The sequence below is a fragment of the Mandrillus leucophaeus genome, unplaced genomic scaffold (assembly GCF_000951045.1).
Source record: "Mandrillus leucophaeus isolate KB7577 unplaced genomic scaffold, Mleu.le_1.0 Scaffold1293, whole genome shotgun sequence".
Taxonomy (NCBI): domain Eukaryota; kingdom Metazoa; phylum Chordata; class Mammalia; order Primates; family Cercopithecidae; genus Mandrillus; species Mandrillus leucophaeus.
This window is the reverse complement of record NW_012101247.1, coordinates 142,632-161,490: the sequence shown is the minus strand read 5'-3', so window position 1 is coordinate 161,490 and position 18,859 is coordinate 142,632. Positions and strand designations below refer to the sequence as shown.

Here is an 18,859-nt window from a genome sequence, read left to right as displayed (position 1 = left end):
AATTTGTGCCTGTAATCTTCATTTTCAGTCTTGTTAACTACCTGAAGAGTTGATAAATCTTGGAATTTTAGTCAGTCAATTAAACATTTTTGAAACCTAAGAGAATACTTTACCTTAATACTGCAGTAGTTCATGGGAGAATGCTCCCAACGGATAATTCATATTTTCATACTGACTACTCACAGTCTGGCCAATATAGAGTAGATAATAAATAGGCAATAGATGGATGAATGAATTGTGGAAATTGGAGACATCTTTTAATTTAGATTTATTTTGCTTTGGAAGGGAGGTAGGTTTTAATTTCTTGCAAGGTTGTAATTCAGTAGAATAGGAAGGGAGAAACTAATGCAGAGGAACAGAAGGAATGCATGAGATCGAGAATGCCTGGAAATATTTGAGACATTGATTAAGTCATCAGAAATGGAAACAAGTTTAGAAACAACTTAGAAAAGAATACACTGTAGGTCTGATAAATATTGTTAAGATTAGGATTTTTTTTTTAAATTATGGAAAATGTTATATAGACAGAATAGTAGAACAGACCACATGAATCCATCTCTTATTGTCTTCAACAATTTCTAGTTCAAAAGTTGTTATTGTTATCTCTGCCTCCACACATTTCATCTTTTCCTCCACCACTGGATGACTTTGAAACACATCCTAACCCTGCTACCATTTCAACTGTAAATATTTCAGTATGTCTCTGTAAAAACTGAAGACTCTACAACAACAAGACATAGACCTAATATCCAGGTTGAGCAGGAATTTGCTATCTTACTAATCTGATGACAAAACAAAGTCTAGAGCATTTTTATTAAAGTGGTAGAGCATGAAGAACCATCTACCGGGTGTTAGAAGATTTGCCTGAGTTGAAGCCCTGGCTCTCAACTTCCCACCTGTGTGACTCGAGCAAAGCTCTTCACTTCTCAACTCCAAATCTCAATTTCCTCATTAGTGAAAGAAGGATACATAGTAGTAGTTTTATCCATTTCAGACTTGTCATCAGGATTGAAGTAACAGATGTGAAAACAAATCTAAAATTGTGAAGTAGTAACTTCCAGTCCAATCCTCTTCTTTGTAAATAACCTTGAGGACAGACACATCAACTGAAGGATAGATCATCTTTGCCTAGCCTTGTTTACAGTGTTCTTGCTAGGTTTCTCTTCCTAAAAACACATTACTTAGGTACTTAACAGAACAAACAATCAAAAAACGAAACCAAAAAACTTTGGGGTTATAGACACCCATACTCATAAGTAATTCTGAATGCCAAGAGAAGAGTATTTCGGTTTGCTTCTCTCACCTTTTCACCTTTCATTTCATGTACCCTGTCCTTTGTCTCAGTTCTAATAGCTCTGAGAGCTGATTACTTTTCGGGTGTCCCACGTATCAGGATCCTGCCTAGTGCAACTCAATTCCAAAAGTTAATTTAGTGGCCTTTTGGTGACCAGAGCTTCAGATAACTCACAGGGAAACAATGTTTATTTCCTCTCCCACTAACAGTCACAACAATAATAAAAAAGACAGTAGCGGGGCAAGTTTTGATGGCTAACCTCTCTCTCCATCCTTTAAGGGGAGAACTCTATAAAGAGAATGTTTTCCTAAAGGGGCCATCTGGGCGGTGTCCTCTTTTCCCCAGCGCCCTGATTTCTATTCTTAGATCTGGAGATAGGCGGCTTTCATTTTTCCTGCTGCCAGTTCCCAGACCTTCCCTGGGGCCGCAGGATCCCCGGTTGGCGGGTCGCGGAGGGTGGCCGGCCGGGCTGCGCACTGCGCGCCTCCGCTGCGGGGCTCCGGGCCTTGGGACTCGGCGGAGTCCGCTGAGTCAGTTTCTTCCTGCGCGACTCCCCGCTGCGCCGCCGCTGTGGTGGAATCTGGTCCCAGGAGGCGGCGTCCGCCCAGGGTCCAGTCTAGGCGTGCGTGGGGGCCACGGGCACGGTCATCCCGGCCAGGCCCGGCTCCAGCAGCCCCACGGCCGCCGCCGAAGTTCTGCGCGGCCCGTCGCCCTGGCGGAGCCTCTGGCAGGCCCCTGAGCTGGTTTTTTGGGGCCTGGCTGGGGGAGGAGGAAGCCGAGCAGGAGGGCTCTGGAGAGGGAGGGCAACGCGGGGCGGGGAGCCACCGCCTTCCTCATAAACAGGCGGGCGTGGGCGCCGACGGGGCCCCCGGGGAGCCCTGGCTGAGGGCGGTGAGCTGAGCTAGATCCCGGGGAGCTGTGGCCGGCGCCCCTGCCGGTTCCCTGAGCAGCGGACGTTCGTGCTGGGAGGGCGGCGGGTTGGAAGCAGGGGCCACCATGGCTAGTGGCAGCTGTCAGGGGTGCGAGGAGGACGAGGAAACTCTGAAGAAGTTGATAGTCAGGCTGAACAATGTCCAGGAAGGTAAACAGATAGAAACGCTGGTCCAAATCCTGGAGGATCTGCTGGTGTTCACGTACTCCGAGCACGGTAATCACTTGCGAAGAAACTGTGCTTTTGTTTTTGTAAACTTTCGCCCCCTCCTCACATTTGCAAACTTTGTCCTCCTCCGCTGACGCTGCTCAAACCCGGACTCTTAAAGAGCCGTAAACTCCCATATCCTTTCCTTAGGGCGGAAAGGAGCTGAGAATTCCAGGAAGGTCTTCACCTTTTTGACTTTTCTCCCCTTTTCAGACTTAAAAGGAAAGGGGGTGCTGTGGATTGTGACTTTGCTTCTTTTCCCCACCCACTTGTTTTCCAGCCTCCAAGTTATTTCAAGGCAAAAATATCCATGTGCCTCTGTTGATCGTCTTGGACTCGTATATGAGAGTCGCGAGTGTGCAGCAGGTAAAGTCATTGTTTTCACTTTAACTCATTCGCCCTTCTGTTTGGAAGGAGACGTTTTACTGGCAGTGTTATATAGCCAGGAGTTCTTGGTTATTCTGGAAATTTGGCTTGAGGAACCTCCGACTGTGATTTTCAGATGGGGACATTGTTAAATATTTTGATCATGTAAAAAGGGATGAAGGGCCCCAGTATGTGTTCCCTGAATGTCTTTAAGTAGTAACTTTATAAAACCAACAGTATGGGTGGTGGTAGAAGGGGGATAAAAATGGGTTCGGGTTTAGTCCCGTTATTGGCAAGATGAATTAATTACTGTTTAGACCTGACTATTCCAGGAATCTTCCCAATGTAGAGCATGTCCTAGATGAGAGGATTATGAGTACTTTGGAAAAGGGGAATAACTAATAGTGATAAAATGCCACTTTGTCACTGGCAAAGTCTTGTAGAGTTCAGCATTTCTTAAAATTCAAAGACAGATTTCTAGCCTTTGGTTGTAGTATACCTTGTAGTATCTAAAGAAAGTCATGTCTTTTGAGACTCTCATAATTTACAACTGTTGTCATATAAAATGCATGTAAAACTGAAACTTTTACAATCTGTACCACAGGAAACCCAGAAATTTGCTAAATACCTTGGATATATTTTTTTAAGGGGGACTTTAAAATGGTAATTAAGAATGATTTACAGTCAAAACAAAATTATAGGCCAAAGTGATAACTTCCTTTGGAGTACTTAGAGATTTGGGGAACTGAAATCAGTTTTGTCATCTGCATGTTAACTCATGCAAAGAAAGAGAACTGGACTTTGAACTCCATGGAGGTGCAGTCAGAAAGCCAGTGTTTCTTAATACTTGAGAGGCTTGACAGAGGTAAGGCATTTCAATCTTTAAATTGGTGTGGGTCTATCTTTATCTTTATGCTTATCTCTGTATCTAGCTCTATCTAGTCTGGGTGAACCATCTAGCTTCTTTCATATGAGGACATTTATATCTGGAAGAAATATTTTAATTTGTTTTCAACTGTGAAATATTTTCCATCTGACTGTTCTAGATTTTCACACCACTATCAAACCAAACCAAGAAAAGATGGAGGCATAATAAAGATGCTGTTCTTTTAAGACTCAAAGTCGGAATTTTGCCTGTGGAATATGAGTCACTCTTTGGGCAATGGCCTATTGTGCTTCCTGCTCTGCACCCACGTCATCCCTTCTTGCCTCTGCTTTGGTGTTCAGAAGTGCCTGGTTCTGGCCACTTTCATTCCCTAGACTCTGTACTTCATAGAGTCACTTCTGCTTGATACCGCTCAGGACAGTCAGACCCTAGGTAGGCTTTGGTCTGCAAGGTCTAAATAAGGGAGTGCTAGACTTGAGAACTCAAGGGACTCTGGAACATACCACCTAATTCTTAATTTTAGAAATTGCTCAAGCCTGAGCATACTTGTCTGGAGTAGTTATGAGTGTGTCACTCAGTATTTCTGCCCAGAGGATACTGGAGGCAAAGTATGCTGGAAAATAAGAGTCTTTTTATAAGTAATTAATTACTCTTTTGGATGTATCATAGTTGTATATATTTTTGGGGTACATGTGATATTTGATACATGTATACAATGTGTAATGTTCAAATCAGGGTAACTGGACTATCCATCACCTTGAACATTTTTCTTTGTGTTGGCAACATTACAATTCCTTTCTTCTAGTTATTTTGAAATATGCAATAAATTCATAATTTCCCTACTGTACTATTAAATACGAACTTAATTGCTTCTATCTAATTATATTTTTGTACCCATTAACCACCTTCTCTTTATCCCTCCCCATCCTTTCATTCCCAGTCTCTGGTAACCACCATTCTACTCTCTCCCTCCATGAGATCCACCTTTTGGCTCCTACGTATAAGTGAGAATATGCAATATTTTATTTCTGTGCCTGGCTTATTAAATTTAACATAATGACCTCTATTCCCACCCATGCTGTTGCAAATGACAGGATTTCATTTTTTATGACTGAATAATATTCCATTGTGTATGCATGCCACATTTTCTTTTATTTTTAGTTAAGTAATTAATTTAGAGACAGGGTCTCACTCTGTTGCCCAGGCTGGAGAACAGTGGTGTGATCAAATCTCACTGCAGGCCTGAAATCTTGGGCTCAAGTAGTCATCTTTCCACAGCTTCCCAGGTAGCTAGGAGTATAAGCATGTGCCACCATGCTCAGCTAATTTTTTTTTTCTTTTTTTACTTTTTGTAGAGATGGAGTCTTGCTATGTTGCCCAGGTTAGTTTCAAACTCCTGACCTCAAGCAATCTTCCTGCCTTGGCCTCCATATTTTCTTTATTAATCTGTTGATAGACATATAAGGTGATTCTGTATCTTAACTATTGTGAACAGTACTGCAATAAACATGGGAGTTGAGACATGTGTTTGATATACTGATGTTCTTTCTTTTTTTGCATATACCCAGCAATGAGATTGCTGGATCATATGAAAGTTCTATTTTTAGCTTTTTAAGGGACCTCTATATTGTTTTTCATAATGGCTGTACTACTTTATGTTCCCATCAACAGTGTACCACCATTTCCCTTTTTCTACATCCTCACCGGCATTTGTTATTTTTTCTCTGTTTGATAATATAGCCATTCTGTCTGTGGTGAGATAATATCTCATTGTGGTTTTGATTTGCCTTTCCCTAAAGATTAGTGATACTTACGATTTTTTTTTTTTTTTTCATGTATCTGTTAGCCATTTGTCTGTCTTCTTTTGAGAAATGTCTATTTGGATCTTTTGTCCATTTAAAAATAAGATTTTTTTTTTCCACTAATTGAGATTTTTGAGTTCCTTATGTATTCTGGTTGTTAATCTTTTGTTGAGTGGTTATTTTGCAAATATTTTCTCCCGTTCTTTATGTTGTCTTTTCACTTCGTTGATTATTTTCTTTGTTGTGCAGAAGCTTTTAGCTTGATACAGTCCCATTTGTCTATTTTTTGTTGTTGTTGCCTGTGCTTTTGAGGTCCTACCCCAAAAATCATTGCACAGACCAACGTCCTGTAGCATTTCCCCAATGTTTTCTTCTAGTAGTTGCACAGTTTCAGGTCTGAGATGTAAATCTTTAATCCATTTTGAGTTGATTTGTGTATATGGTGAAAGCTGTGCATCTAGTTTCCTTCTCTGGCATAGCCAATATCCAGTTTTCCCAGCACTATTTATTAAAGAGACTGTCCTTTCTCCATTGTAGGTCTTTGGCACCTTTGGAAATAGGTTGCCTATAAATGCATGGATTTTTATCTAGGTTCTCTATTCTGTTCTATTGATCTATGTGAGGAATAGTCTTTTGATTTGGTAATTTAATGCAATAGAATTATTAATTTCAGTACCATATGTGTATAAGTCTATAAAGGGCATTGCATATTACATGATTTGTTTCTTACTGAAATCTCATTGCCCTCTCAGAAATCTTACCGGATGGTTTACTCTCATAGCTCAGTGAGGGTAAGCTACTAACTGAGGATCAAAGAGCTTGTGACAAACCTGAGACCCAAGTCTTCTCACACCTTCAAAATCTCTTTCCATCATACAATCTACTACCTGCTGAATTCACAAGCTTTTTGTGCAAGCTCATAAAAAGCAAAATGGTTTGGTTTTTGCTTTGGCCATGCTAGGTACAATGACATCAATTTAAATTAGCATTGGTCTTACCAAGGGGATGTAGAAAGGGGTCTCCTACTGACATTTTAATACTCACTTGAAAGTAGTGTTTTTCCTTCAGATTTCTTTATATAATTAGTATAATTACTGTAAGTATCCTTTAATGTTTTATATATTGAGTTAGCTGGAAGTGCCAAATTAAAAACTCTTAATGATGAATTTAAGGTATTAAGGTAAATTACTCCTTCATTTAATTTAATTGTAATTCTTAATTACTATTTAAAATAAAGATTAAGGTTTGTTTCTAGATGCCATTTAACATGATATTCCGGGCTGTCAGTTTTATTTTCGAAGTTTATTTCATATTTTATTAATGCTTCTTCATAAATGACAGTCTTTAGAAAATTGATAGTTGAGCTGCTTTATATTTTTCTTTTCCTGCCCATCGTTTCACTGTGCTCCTAAATTTTACATCTCTTTATTCTCACAGTTTCAACCTTTGAAGAAGGGGAGCAAAATAAATGAAAGTGGTTAAAAATTTTTCTTTAACCCCTAGACTCTTTCCTGTTGTGCCTTAATTACATGCTTGAGTTTTTAGAATAATTATAATAAAGTAAAACTACCAATTTAATTGTATTGTAACCGTGCAGGATGGGAAATTTCTCTCTCTGAAAGATAAGCTTTTAATTGAATAGATTAATGGATCAATTGTTACCTCTGCTTTGCTGCCAGAGATTCTGTTTCATCACAGAAGTTCCATGTAGTACTGGAGAGCTCAGTTGCCTGAATCTTTTTGCAAAGCACTTACTTATACTGTTGCTTCACCAACCAAAACAAAACAGGTTTTTTCCTTGAGTCAGCTTTGTAGGTATAGGGATGAGTTTGGCATCCTATGTGATTTTTTTCACCACCAGAAGCTGTTCAGAATGTTATTTTCTTAAATACTTCGGAAAAAAGTCTTGATGTATTTTATGAAAACACAAAAATAGTTGGTTTCTATGACAGCTGGATTGTCAATGTCTGTTCAGCTTACGTGGAGGAGGATGTCCTACTTAAGTAGTATAGGTAGAAATAGCTGTCAGAAATTGCTGCCTTTGAAAGCAATTTGAAATTATGTAAAAGGAAGTAATGACGAAATAAAGCAATTTCTGTTTAATCTGGAAAAGATCCAAAAGTAATATTGTAAAGAGATCTTGAGTAATCATTTTTATCTTCCTAAAATAACCCTTGTTTACTCCTGTAAACAGGTAAGAAACTTGTGCCATTATTCCTTATTGGATGCATATAGATTTCTCACCTTGTCATTCAACTCCTTGCAATGTTCAACTTTACTTATGCATCCAGCCTTATCCCAAAATAGTCTCTTTCCTGTAGCGGCTTCCTTATTATGTAGCAGCCTACTCTCCTCACCACTCAACAGTTCTTATACAATCTGGCTCAAGCTCTCCCTCTTCATATTATATTCTCTGAGTAATTTCAACTCACACTGAATCTTACTTTCAGTATTTCTATTGTATTGGTATTTATTACACATCACACTTAGGTACTTTTCCATAAGTCTCTAGAGGGTGGGGGGTGTGTGTGTGTGTATGTGTGTGTGTATATATATATATAAAAATGCACTTTCTCTTTTTTTTTTTGACCATGTCAAGTATAGTTCTATAGTATAATAGAATTGGAGATCCTTTACATTTAGAGAGGAGTCTACAATAGGAGGAGTAGGTTAATTTTAATCTGTGGTTTGAAATCAGGACTTTCAATTTTTTTTTCAGAGGTAAAGAGCAACTTAGGCAAGTTGGCATCTTGTAAACAGACTGAGTGAAGATATACTTAAAATGCATCCATAATTTCATATTTTATTTCGAAATGTGAAAGAGCCTACTAGGGGTGTCTGTATCTCTACACCTTATCAATTCATTCTAGAGAAATCTAGAGGGAGCCATTGAGGAGTTCTACCTCCTGTCTATGTTATAGAGCCCTTTCTCTTTTTCTCCTATCAGATGTAGAGTCAATTGCTAAAAATGCCACGTTTCTTGCCTCTATTATTCTAGCTTCATTAATTGGGGAGCAACCATTCTGATAACTTACATTTTGCTACTAAAATTTTCAACTTGTCCTAATCCTTCATTTTAAGCCACTTCATTTTTTCCTATAATTAAAAATTTAAATATGTGGAGGAAATTCTGCCAGGTAGCTATTACTTAAAACCTACTAAGGGCCAGGTGCGGAGGCTCACGCCTGTAATCCCAGCACTTTGAGAGGCCACGTCAGGAGGCTTGAGCCAAGGAGCCTGAGACCAGCCTGAGCAATATAGAGAGAGACCTGTCTTCACAAAAATGTTTTAAAAATTAGCTGGGTGTGGTGGCACATACCTGTAGTCCCAGCTACTTGGGAGGCTGAAGTGGGTGGATCACCTGATGCCGTGAGTTCTAGGCTGCAGTGATCGGTGATTGCGCCTTTGCACTCCAGCCTGGGTGACAGAGTGAGACCCTATCTCAAAAACAAATCAAAACCAAAAAAAAAAAAAAACAAGAAAGAAACGTACTAAGGATCCAGTATAGCCGTTCTTGCACTTAATAATCTTGGTACAACCTCTAAAACTATTTTTTGTAGTTTATTTTATTTTGCCTTATTTAGACAATAGGCATGTCTATGTTCTTCAAAATTTAGAAATTATATATTTATATGTGTGTGTGTGTGTGTGTGTCTATATATATATATTTTTTTTTTTTTGAAACGGAGTCCTGCTCTGTCCTCCAGGGTAGAGTGCAGTGGCGCAATCTCGGCTCACTGCAACCTCTGCCTCCTGGGTTCAAGCGATTCTCCTGCCTCAGCCTCCCGAGTAGCTGAGGTTAGAGACACTCACCACCATGCCTGGCTAATTTTTGTGTTTTTAGTAGAGACGGGATTTCACCCTCTGCCATGCTGGTCTCTAACTACTGACCTCGTGATCCACCCGCCTCTGCCTCTCAAAGTGCTGGGATTACGGGCGTGAGCCACTGTGCCCAGCCGAAATGTTATATTTTTTGTATGTCTTTCTGGTCTGATTTTTGGAGAAAGGTGTATCCTAAGGATATGGCTTGCTTTTGTTCCTTGGTAAGCATTTTAGGGTATCATTTTGTTTTATAACAATTATTTACAAGTGAGATAAGCATATATTCCACTAAGACTGAAGAGATTCATGTTTGACTCAGTATGTTCTATTAACATTCTTTAAAACACGTGAATATATGTCTTTCTTGTTTTCAGGTGGGTTGGTCACTTCTGTGCAAATTAATAGAAATCTGTCCGGGTACAATGCAAAGCTTAATGGGACCCCAGGATGTTGGAAATGATTGGGAAGTCCTTGGTGTTCACCAGTAAGTATGATAGATATGTAAAAACAAACTGCCTTGAGTATTTATCTATACACATAAAAACCTTCCCTTGATACACTGAATTTGCAATCCAAGGCTACTCTTGTGAAATTCTTTGAAATACAGATATTTTTCCTTGAGTCAATGATTTACATTTATAGAGAGTTTTAAACTCAGAAGTTTGATTTAGAAAGCAAACATTTAAGGTAACATGTCAGGAGTTATTTTAATAATATAATCATATAATTACAAAACTGGTTAACTTGTAGATTTTTGATGAGTACTTTTGCATTCAAACCATGAAGAGATTTTGCCCTTTAATAATAGAACTGATACAAACCACTAGTTCTTAAAAAAAGGGAACTGAGAAAAGTTAGTTCTGTAAGTAGTAATTTGAAAGTTGATGTTCTGTCTTTAAATGGTACATTTATATATATTCATATATATATACACAGTAAGTTTAAACTACGGCTTTCAAAAAGAGTAAGAAAGAGGAAATTGCCTTTCAGCACATCTGCAGCCAAATCTTGATGACAATTTTACCAGCTATGTTTTTGCAGTTTGCAGCATAATGACTTCTTAAATGAGACTACTTCTTTAGCCACAATTAATTAAGAAAACCTTTTCTGAAGAAGAATGTGTTTTCAGGAAAATACATTATTTCTTGACAGTTAAAAAATATCTTCTCAGCTACTCGGGAGGCTGAGGCAGGAGAATCACTTGAACCTGGGAGGTGGAGGTTGCAGTGAGCCGAGATTGCAGCACTGCTGTCCAGCCTGGGTGACAGAGTGAGACTCTATCTCAAAAACAAACAAACAAACAAACAAACAAACAAACCTTCTGTCATTAACTTTAAATCTTTTTTATACGTAATGTGACTTTTCTTTACCACAGAAAAGGAAATTGTGAATATTTTTGGCTTACAGTGGTATACAGTTTATGAAAATTTAATTTATGAAAAATTTTTAGGTGTTTATATTGGTGATCAGTATCAAGTAGTGCTACAAATTTAGACAAATTAGAGCTATATGTTTGGCCGTAAGTGAACATATCTGTGCTTATACATTTTCCCCTCTTTGACAAATGTGTTGCTCTTCTTGTTTTCAGTACATAAAGGGTGTGTTTGGAAAAGCATACTTACAATTAATTGGAGTTCTCATCTTCAATCTAATCTTTGTAATTCTATGTTTCAGTTCTAAAGTATACAGCTTTTGATGAGGAATTACTCAGAATATACCAGTAATTAGCAATTGTAACTTTTAAGTGTCCCTTGGTTTGGTTGAGAATTTCCAAGATGTCCAAAGATGAGCCAGTCTATAACCTCAGGGAGTGTTTGGGAAACTCATGTAGTCATATTCCTGTTCAAACCAGCTGTTCAAATTAAATTACATAAATGTTTATATAGGAAATTTGTTCACTCACTCACTTACTCATTCACTCACTTTGTTCATCCAGTCATTCATCTTCCATTCATCAAATGTTTTTTAAGCCCCTCCTCTAGGCCAGAAACAATGCAGTTGTGAAGAAGATAGACACACTGCTCTCTCCAGTGGAGTGTATTAGGTCACTCCCGGCAAAAATTCATTGCAAAACAGATTTCTGTTTTTTCAAGGCCTTTTCTCTCCAAAGACTTACCAGTTCTGAAGAAAAATTTCTTCCGTGGTGGTAAAGTCAGGAAGAGTAGGAATGGTACAGGGAGAGGTAGGGGCAGGGTGATTAGGAGGAAGACTGGCAGAGAATTGAAGACTGGCTTCATTCAGTTCCTCCAACTGCCAAATGGAGATTATGCAACGTTTCTTGAATACGTACAAAGCTCTAGATGTGGTCAGCTCAGTCTTTTCCCAACAATTCGCCAAACAATGCTGTGCAGGAATAGACTAGAGATTATATTTTGGGATTAATAATATAGGGATTAAAATCTCATGAATTTGAACTAAACATTATTGATATGTTAAGTTCCCTTTTTTTTTTTTTTTTTTTTTGAGACGGAGTCTTGCTCTATTGCCAGGCTGGAGTGCAGTGGCCTGATCTCGGCTTACTGTAACCTCTGCCTCCCAGGTTCAAGTGATTCTCCTGCCTCAGTCTCCTGAGTAGCTGGGACTACAGGAGTGCACCACCATACCCAGCTAATTTTTGTATTTTTATTAGAGACAGGGCTTCATCATGTTGGCCAGGATGGTCTCGATCTATTGACCTCATGATCCCCCCGCCTTGGCTTCCCAAAGTGCTGAGATTACAGGTGTGAGCCAGTGCTACCGGCCCACTTTTTAATATATTATTAATTTCTCTTTTGAAAACAGTAGCAATCAATAATTTAAATATTGAAATGAATTCTTAATTTATATACACAAACTAACATCTTTATTATATCTCTCTATATTTTAATATATCGACATGTCTAAGATAAATTATAAATTTATATCACATGTAAAAATGGGTTTGCTCTCAATGTATATAAGACTTCATGATATTTTGAACATGGAGTTGGGTGAAAATAGTGAATCTGAATTTTTGAATTTGAATATTTATTGGAAAATAAGTAGCGCTTTTACCTTTTTAAATGAGACACATAATAGTTCCCTGTTGATTTTTTGTTTGTTTTTTTAACTTTATTAGAGTTGACAATTAGAAATTGTTTATATTTAAGGTATATAGTTGATGATTTGATATATGTGTACATTGTGAAATATTACCACAATCAAGCTAATTAGCATTCCCTGTTAGTTTTTATAAGCCTGGTTCAGGTTTGTAGAAAGAAACAAACACACATGGCCAGGCACGGTGGCTCATACCTATAATCCCAGACTTTGGGAGGCCGAGACAGGAGGATCACTTGAGCCCAGAGGTTTAGACCAGCCTAGGCAACATAGTGAACTCTGTCTGTCCAAAAAAGAATGAAAAAATTAGCCTGGTGTGGTGGTGTGTTCCTGTATCCCTAGCAACTCAGGAGGCTGAGGCAGGAGTATTGCTTACTTGAGCCCCAGAGTTTGAGGTTTCAGTGAGCTGTGATTGATTGCACCATTGCTTTCCAGCCTGGGTGACACAGCAAGACCTTGTCTCTAAAAGCAGACAACAGACAACAAAAACACATGAGCTTCACTATAGGGAATTAAATACAATGAGAGTAATAAAAAATAGGTGAGCAAAAAAATCTAAATAAGCAAATTTCTGAGTATGATATTTCATTCTTATCTTGATTTCTGTTTTTAACTCCAGATTGATTCTTAAAATGCTAACAGTTCATAATGCCAGTGTAAACTTGTCAATGATTGGACTGAAGACCTTAGATCTCCTCCTAACTTCAGGTAATACATGTATATGTTTTTCGTGTTGATTCAGTTTAAAAAAAATTGATGCCATTAACTTAATTTTTTTTTTTTTTTTTAAAGATCAGGATTAGGGTAGCTTGATTTAAATGTCCTAAAGTTGCATCTTTTTTTAGACCTGGTGATGTGACAGCCACAATGTAATCTAAATATCAGTTATTTCCAAAATTCTTTCTGTTTCCATCTTTTCTCCTTATTTCTTTTCTCTATACTTTGCCTCTCAAAAAATCTCATTCAATACCTTGGTTTTAAACATTACCTTATATATTGTCCCCAAATCTCTGTTTGTAGCCTGATGTTTGCTCCCAAAATCTGGACCCACATCTCATATTCTCCCTAGGTTAGTGGTCATTCATGCCCTTGCATTATTACTTCTTTCTCCATATATATCTTTAATATATTTTCTATAATGTATGTTCTGGAGTATGCCATAATAGTTACATTTTGAAAATACATAACATTACTTCTTGAGTATTTGCTAGATGCCAGGCTTCACAAGTAAAATGCTTCACATTCTTTTAAACACCTAAACCTGAAAACACCCCTCGTGGTAGGGATTTTATCTCAGTTTTCTAAGTGAGAAACACTGAAATGCAGAGAAGTTGCTTCGGCCACTAAGTGGTAGAAACAGGATCTGATTCTCCATGTCAGGTTCCTTCCCTGAGAAAACTTTGGCCTGGAAAATAACGGACCTGAAAACAAAAAATCTTGAAATGATGCAACAGTTGTGGGCATTGCTGTGCTGGACACTGGCTATTATATAAGGTTCTTAGAAGAAAGGCTGCTCACAGGGAGCTAATCTTGTAGGGCTGGGAGGAGTTTCCTTCCATGTAGGGGAGGGCTTTTTAGGTTGAGAGAAGTATGGGTGCAGAAGCCTGGGAGAATAGCATAAGAGAGGCTGGACATGTGATTGGAAGGTTTGAAATGTCCTCATCAGTCCCCATCAGTCCTGCTAAGAGATGAAGACCTTGCTGGAGAAAGAGGAAGATGAGAGTATGAGGGAAAAACAAGAAAGTACTCAGCATTTCACCACCGCTTTTTATGACCATATTGTATGGAATGCACTAACAGTCTTAACCATGATTTAATTTAACCTCATCCTTGGGAGGTATTTTATTTTATTTTTTTTGTTTTTTTGAGGGGTATTCATTCTTCATTTGGCAATGGACAGGAAGATGAGGGTTTATTAATCTGAAAAATCTCTCAACACTGGAATATATTAAAGTTAGCCTCATACAGTACTACCATTCCTATTCCAGTATTATTGTTTTTATTGACAGAATAGATGCTGTTTGTGTTATGTTTTGGATTATGATAGGAGATGTTTGATATAGTAAAAGGCAAGAGTATGACAAGCAGTTAGTCCAAGTACAAAGAGGTAACAAAGAAAATGTTTAGTGAGGAACAGAGTTTAGCATATTTGGAGTGAAGAGAATGTGCAGAGGGATGAGGGGCTGATGAGATACATGTACTATAGTCAGTTGTGTGAAGGGTCTTGTTTTTTCATACTAAGGAGTATGAGAAGATCTTAGAAGATTCCAGCCAAGGGATTTGCAAGACCACAATTGTGTTTTAGAAATATAATGCAGGCAATAAACTAGTTGGGTAGAAATTGGGGCCTGTAGAGCAATTAAGCATCTGTTTTTGCATTCTAGATGAGAATGCAAAACACAATAGGAATGAAGGTGCCTTGTTCAAAAGGCATTTTGTTCAGAAGGAATCTTCAAGATGTGTAGGAGATATGCTTAAAGGACTTGGTAACGAATTGATTTGTTGTTTGGATAGAGAATGAGAAGAGAAAGGATGGTGGAAAAAGAAGATGACACAAGAGTTTCTCTTGGGTAGCTATTGGATTATGGTATCATTGATGAAGACAGGGAACAGGAGTAGACCAGGTTTGGGGTACCTGTAGAATATTCAGATGTTGTCTAAGAGGCATAAGAATGTATTTCAGGTGTTTGGGGCAAGTTATCTAGGGTAGAAGTACTGATTGGGACTCATGAAATTGTAATAAAGTGAACTGGGAATTTATCTCATTTATAAAGATCTAGAGGTTGATAAGTCTAACATCTAGGGCAGTTAAGTGGTTTGTCAATAAACAAACAAAAAAATCGTGAGTCTACAAACCATTTACAGTCTTCATGTAAAAGTTAACACATTAAATGTTAAAGCAAATCTTTACTCAGAGCATATTATTCTCTTCAAAATAGGTAAAATCACCTTACTGATATTGGATGAAGAAAGTGATATTTTCATGTTAATTTTTGATGCCATGCACTCATTTACAGCCAATGATGAAATCCAGAAACTTGGATGCAAAGCTTTACATGTGCTGTTTGAGAGAGGTATTTTAAAATGTCAAATTCCTTAAAGTATATATAAGAAAAAAAGGCTTATACTGGGAAAAGTAGAACACAGTTATAAGAAGAAGAAGGTTTCTAAAATCCTACTATTAAGAAGGGGGAGTTGTCTGTCAAGGGTGAGGAATGGGGTTAATTCAGCAGTATTGCTTGTTTTGGTGGAGTGAATTTCATTCATGGGTTATAAATCATGCCACTGGAGTAGACTTTCTTCAGTTGCATAACAAGGCGTAAGGTTTACTTTGAAAACTGGATGTGTGGGTGTTATGAAAGAAAAAATACAACTGAAGCCAAGCATAGGTTACATCGGGATTATGATGTTGAGTCATCATCAGAAGTCTTAGAAATTGATAAAGGCTCTGCATAAAGAGCCAGGAGGTTTACAAAGTGTCCCTCAGGAAAAAGACTAATATACATTTCATAGCCTGGCCCTGAGATTGGTAACTGAGATTGTCATGTAATTTTAGAGTTGGTTGGAGTCCTTGTTTAGTCTTTCCATTGACCTGAGGAGGAAATGGGTCACAGCAGTGAAGTGAGCATCCTGCCTGAGGGCACAGAGCTTGTGACAGTACAGTTCAATTAGCAATTATTTTGAGAGCCCCTTTTGTATCATTATGGGAGCCAACCGTGCTAGGGGCTTAGATAAGAATGATTTTCGCGGGCCCTGTGTCAGTTATCAATTTACCAGTCTAATTTCTCGCAGTTCCCAGAATGGGATAGATCACCTAATAACTGAGACAGTTTCATGATGTTCTTCACTTGTTAGAAAAACTTAACTGATTTCGCATTATATTATAGGGACACTGGCATAAAATTAAAAAAAAATTAATGTTGATCACTTAGAGTGCCGTATTTTCTAACATATTTCTGGCACCATTCTCAAGCTAGATAAACTAGAATTTTATACATGTTTTTGAGATTGTTGCCCAATAACAATGACTCCAAATGGAACTTACTGGCTTGATCAAATGACTTTAATTGTGAAAATTAATGATCTATATTTTTGCTGTCTGATGGAAAATCACTAAGACAGAGTATTTCAAAGTCTGATTACTTGCCATTTGCTCAAGTTGACAACTCTTGAACTGAAACATTTAGCCGAGCTACCCTTCAGCAGCCTACCATTAATGCCTCCCTTTCAAATATTGCAATATGTCCAATTCCAGTTGGCCATCTTTATTAGTCACTGTCAGTTTTCTCTAGAATTTCCCAAATGAAATTGTAAATAATTTTGTTTTTCTGAGAATGACTTGCTGACTAGCACTTTTACATTTCAAAACTTTGAGTACCGAACATAGACTGAAACAAAATTATTTTAATCTCTGTAGCTTGCTTTCCCATTATAACATTCTTAGGAAGGGCTGTTTTCACAGAAATCTATTTTTTATTTAAGGAGATTACATTTTTTTACACAACTATCATGAATGTTGTAATTTTTGAATAATTAAACTTCTGTATCATCTTTAGGCTTATTCAGTATTTTGTCTTTCATTTTTTAGTCTCAGAGGAGCAACTAACTGAATTTGTTGAGAACAAAGATTATATGATATTGTTAAGTGCGTTAACAAATTTTAAAGATGAAGAGGAAATTGTGCTTCATGTACTGCATTGTTTACATTCCCTAGCAATTCCTTGTAAGTAGCATTTATATATGATTTCTTTTTCGTATCTGAAAAATCACAATATATCTCTTTCTGAGTATATTTTAACAATATTTTTATTATTTAGAAACTTGTGGATGCTAAGCCCATTCATTCATTTATCCATTTAATTAATTTACATTAATTGACACTATACTGAAGTTGGCTGTAGGCTTGGTGCTAGAGAAACAATAGTGGAAAATACAAATGTGTTCCTTACCTTTTCAGAGCTTGTAGTACAATGGGGGACACAGATAAGTACAGAGGTGATTACAATGGCAGAAGTGATGGCAGAAGTACCCAGAGTTAGGAGAACAAATAGGAAGTGAGGCAATGTCTCTTAGCCAAGATTGAATAAGTAGAGCTTCCTGTGCACAGAGGTGTGAGCTGAAGTGAGAGTGCAGGCAAAGTGGCCCAGGCAATGGGAATGGTTAGTGTAAAGATGCTGTAGCAAGAGAGAGCAGACTGCCTTCAAGAAGACAAAAGTATCTCAGTAAAGGTGTGGGGTTATGAGTGTGCATGCGTGCATGCGTGTGTGCCACTGTGCATGCGTGTGTGCCACTGTGCATGCGCATCCCCAAATATCCTGTCCATTTGTGTTTCATTGACAGAGGCAAGGGAGACCTTGATAAGAGGCAGTGGATGAGGCCAGAGACATGGAGTGGAGAGCATAAAGGGCCTAAAAAGCTGCATGAAGGAGTTTGAATTTTATTGTGATTCTTGAATAGCATTTTGATGATGCTTTGAAATTTAGCCACCTTTTTCACCAAAAAATATTAACCAGAAGAAATTAATTTGATGTGTATGTTACCAATGATTACTAATAAGCTAAAATAATGGCTCATATTCTGTTTTGTTTTGTAAATGCCCATTAACACTTCGTATTTCATGTATTACTTGTGTGGGTTTCTACAGGATATACATATGCATTTATCTAGTGATATTTTCATCCTCACACATGTGAAGTTTTGAGGATTCAACGAGTTAAAAATGTAGAGTAGTGCCTGGCATGTAATAAGTGTTCTAAAATCACTGACAGGATTATTACACAATATGTATTTTATATGTATGTTGTATACTATATGTAATTGCATTTATGGTTTCAGATATGGAAATCACTGTGTCAGTCTGAAGGTGTGAGCCTTCAGTGTAGGCAGAGTAAAAACCCAATGCCCTTGTGAAAGAATGCCTTTTTTTTGGTGATGTTTATAAAATCACAGCGTTTTCTTATCCACAGGAAATTAAACACTAGAAAGTGGGTGAGGGCTGAACAATAATAGAGAAAGGCCATGCTTTTACATTTCTCTGAGTCATCATTGCCAACAAACTGAATATATTTTTCATTATACTTTTCCTTGGCTATATTTTTTCATTTATTTATTTATTTTGGGCTGGCAGTTTTTGGAATCCATTGTTTTCCACCCACATCTGACATAACTCCAGTAAAAATGTGTTGATTCATAATACAAAAGTCAAAGAAAGTGGCAGCTAAAAATTAAGAATCAAGAGTTTTTAAAGCACTGATTCTAACTGAAAAACATTTGCTTTTCAGTCTTTAAGTCTATTGTTCTGAATCAAAGCAGGTAACTGCTTTAACAGACCATTTCCATACATTATTAACTTTTTTTCTATGTTTAAGCATTATAAGACACTTTTTGTGAAAACAGTTGATTAGTTTTGGCTGTGCCAAAACAGATACTAAAATGTTTTGCAAACAGCCCTTTTTTTTTTTTTTTTTTTTTTT

The 18,859-nt window shown here is 37.6% G+C and overlaps 1 protein-coding gene across 1 annotated transcript in view; it reads left to right on the top strand.

The window, feature by feature from the left end:
- Positions 1-2,169: 2,169 nt before the first annotated feature.
- Positions 2,170-18,859, top strand: part of LOC105533890 (leucine-rich repeat serine/threonine-protein kinase 2) — a gene marked incomplete at its 3' end in the record, with an annotated part of 159,019 nt that continues 142,329 nt past the window's right edge. Inside the window, exons 1-6 of the mRNA XM_011972478.1 lie at positions 2,170-2,441; positions 2,713-2,798; positions 9,683-9,792; positions 13,006-13,094; positions 15,326-15,460; positions 16,975-17,109. Coding sequence (XP_011827868.1) covers positions 2,291-2,441; positions 2,713-2,798; positions 9,683-9,792; positions 13,006-13,094; positions 15,326-15,460; positions 16,975-17,109 — 706 coding nt within the window. The remainder of the gene's footprint in view (positions 2,442-2,712; positions 2,799-9,682; positions 9,793-13,005; positions 13,095-15,325; positions 15,461-16,974; positions 17,110-18,859) is intronic.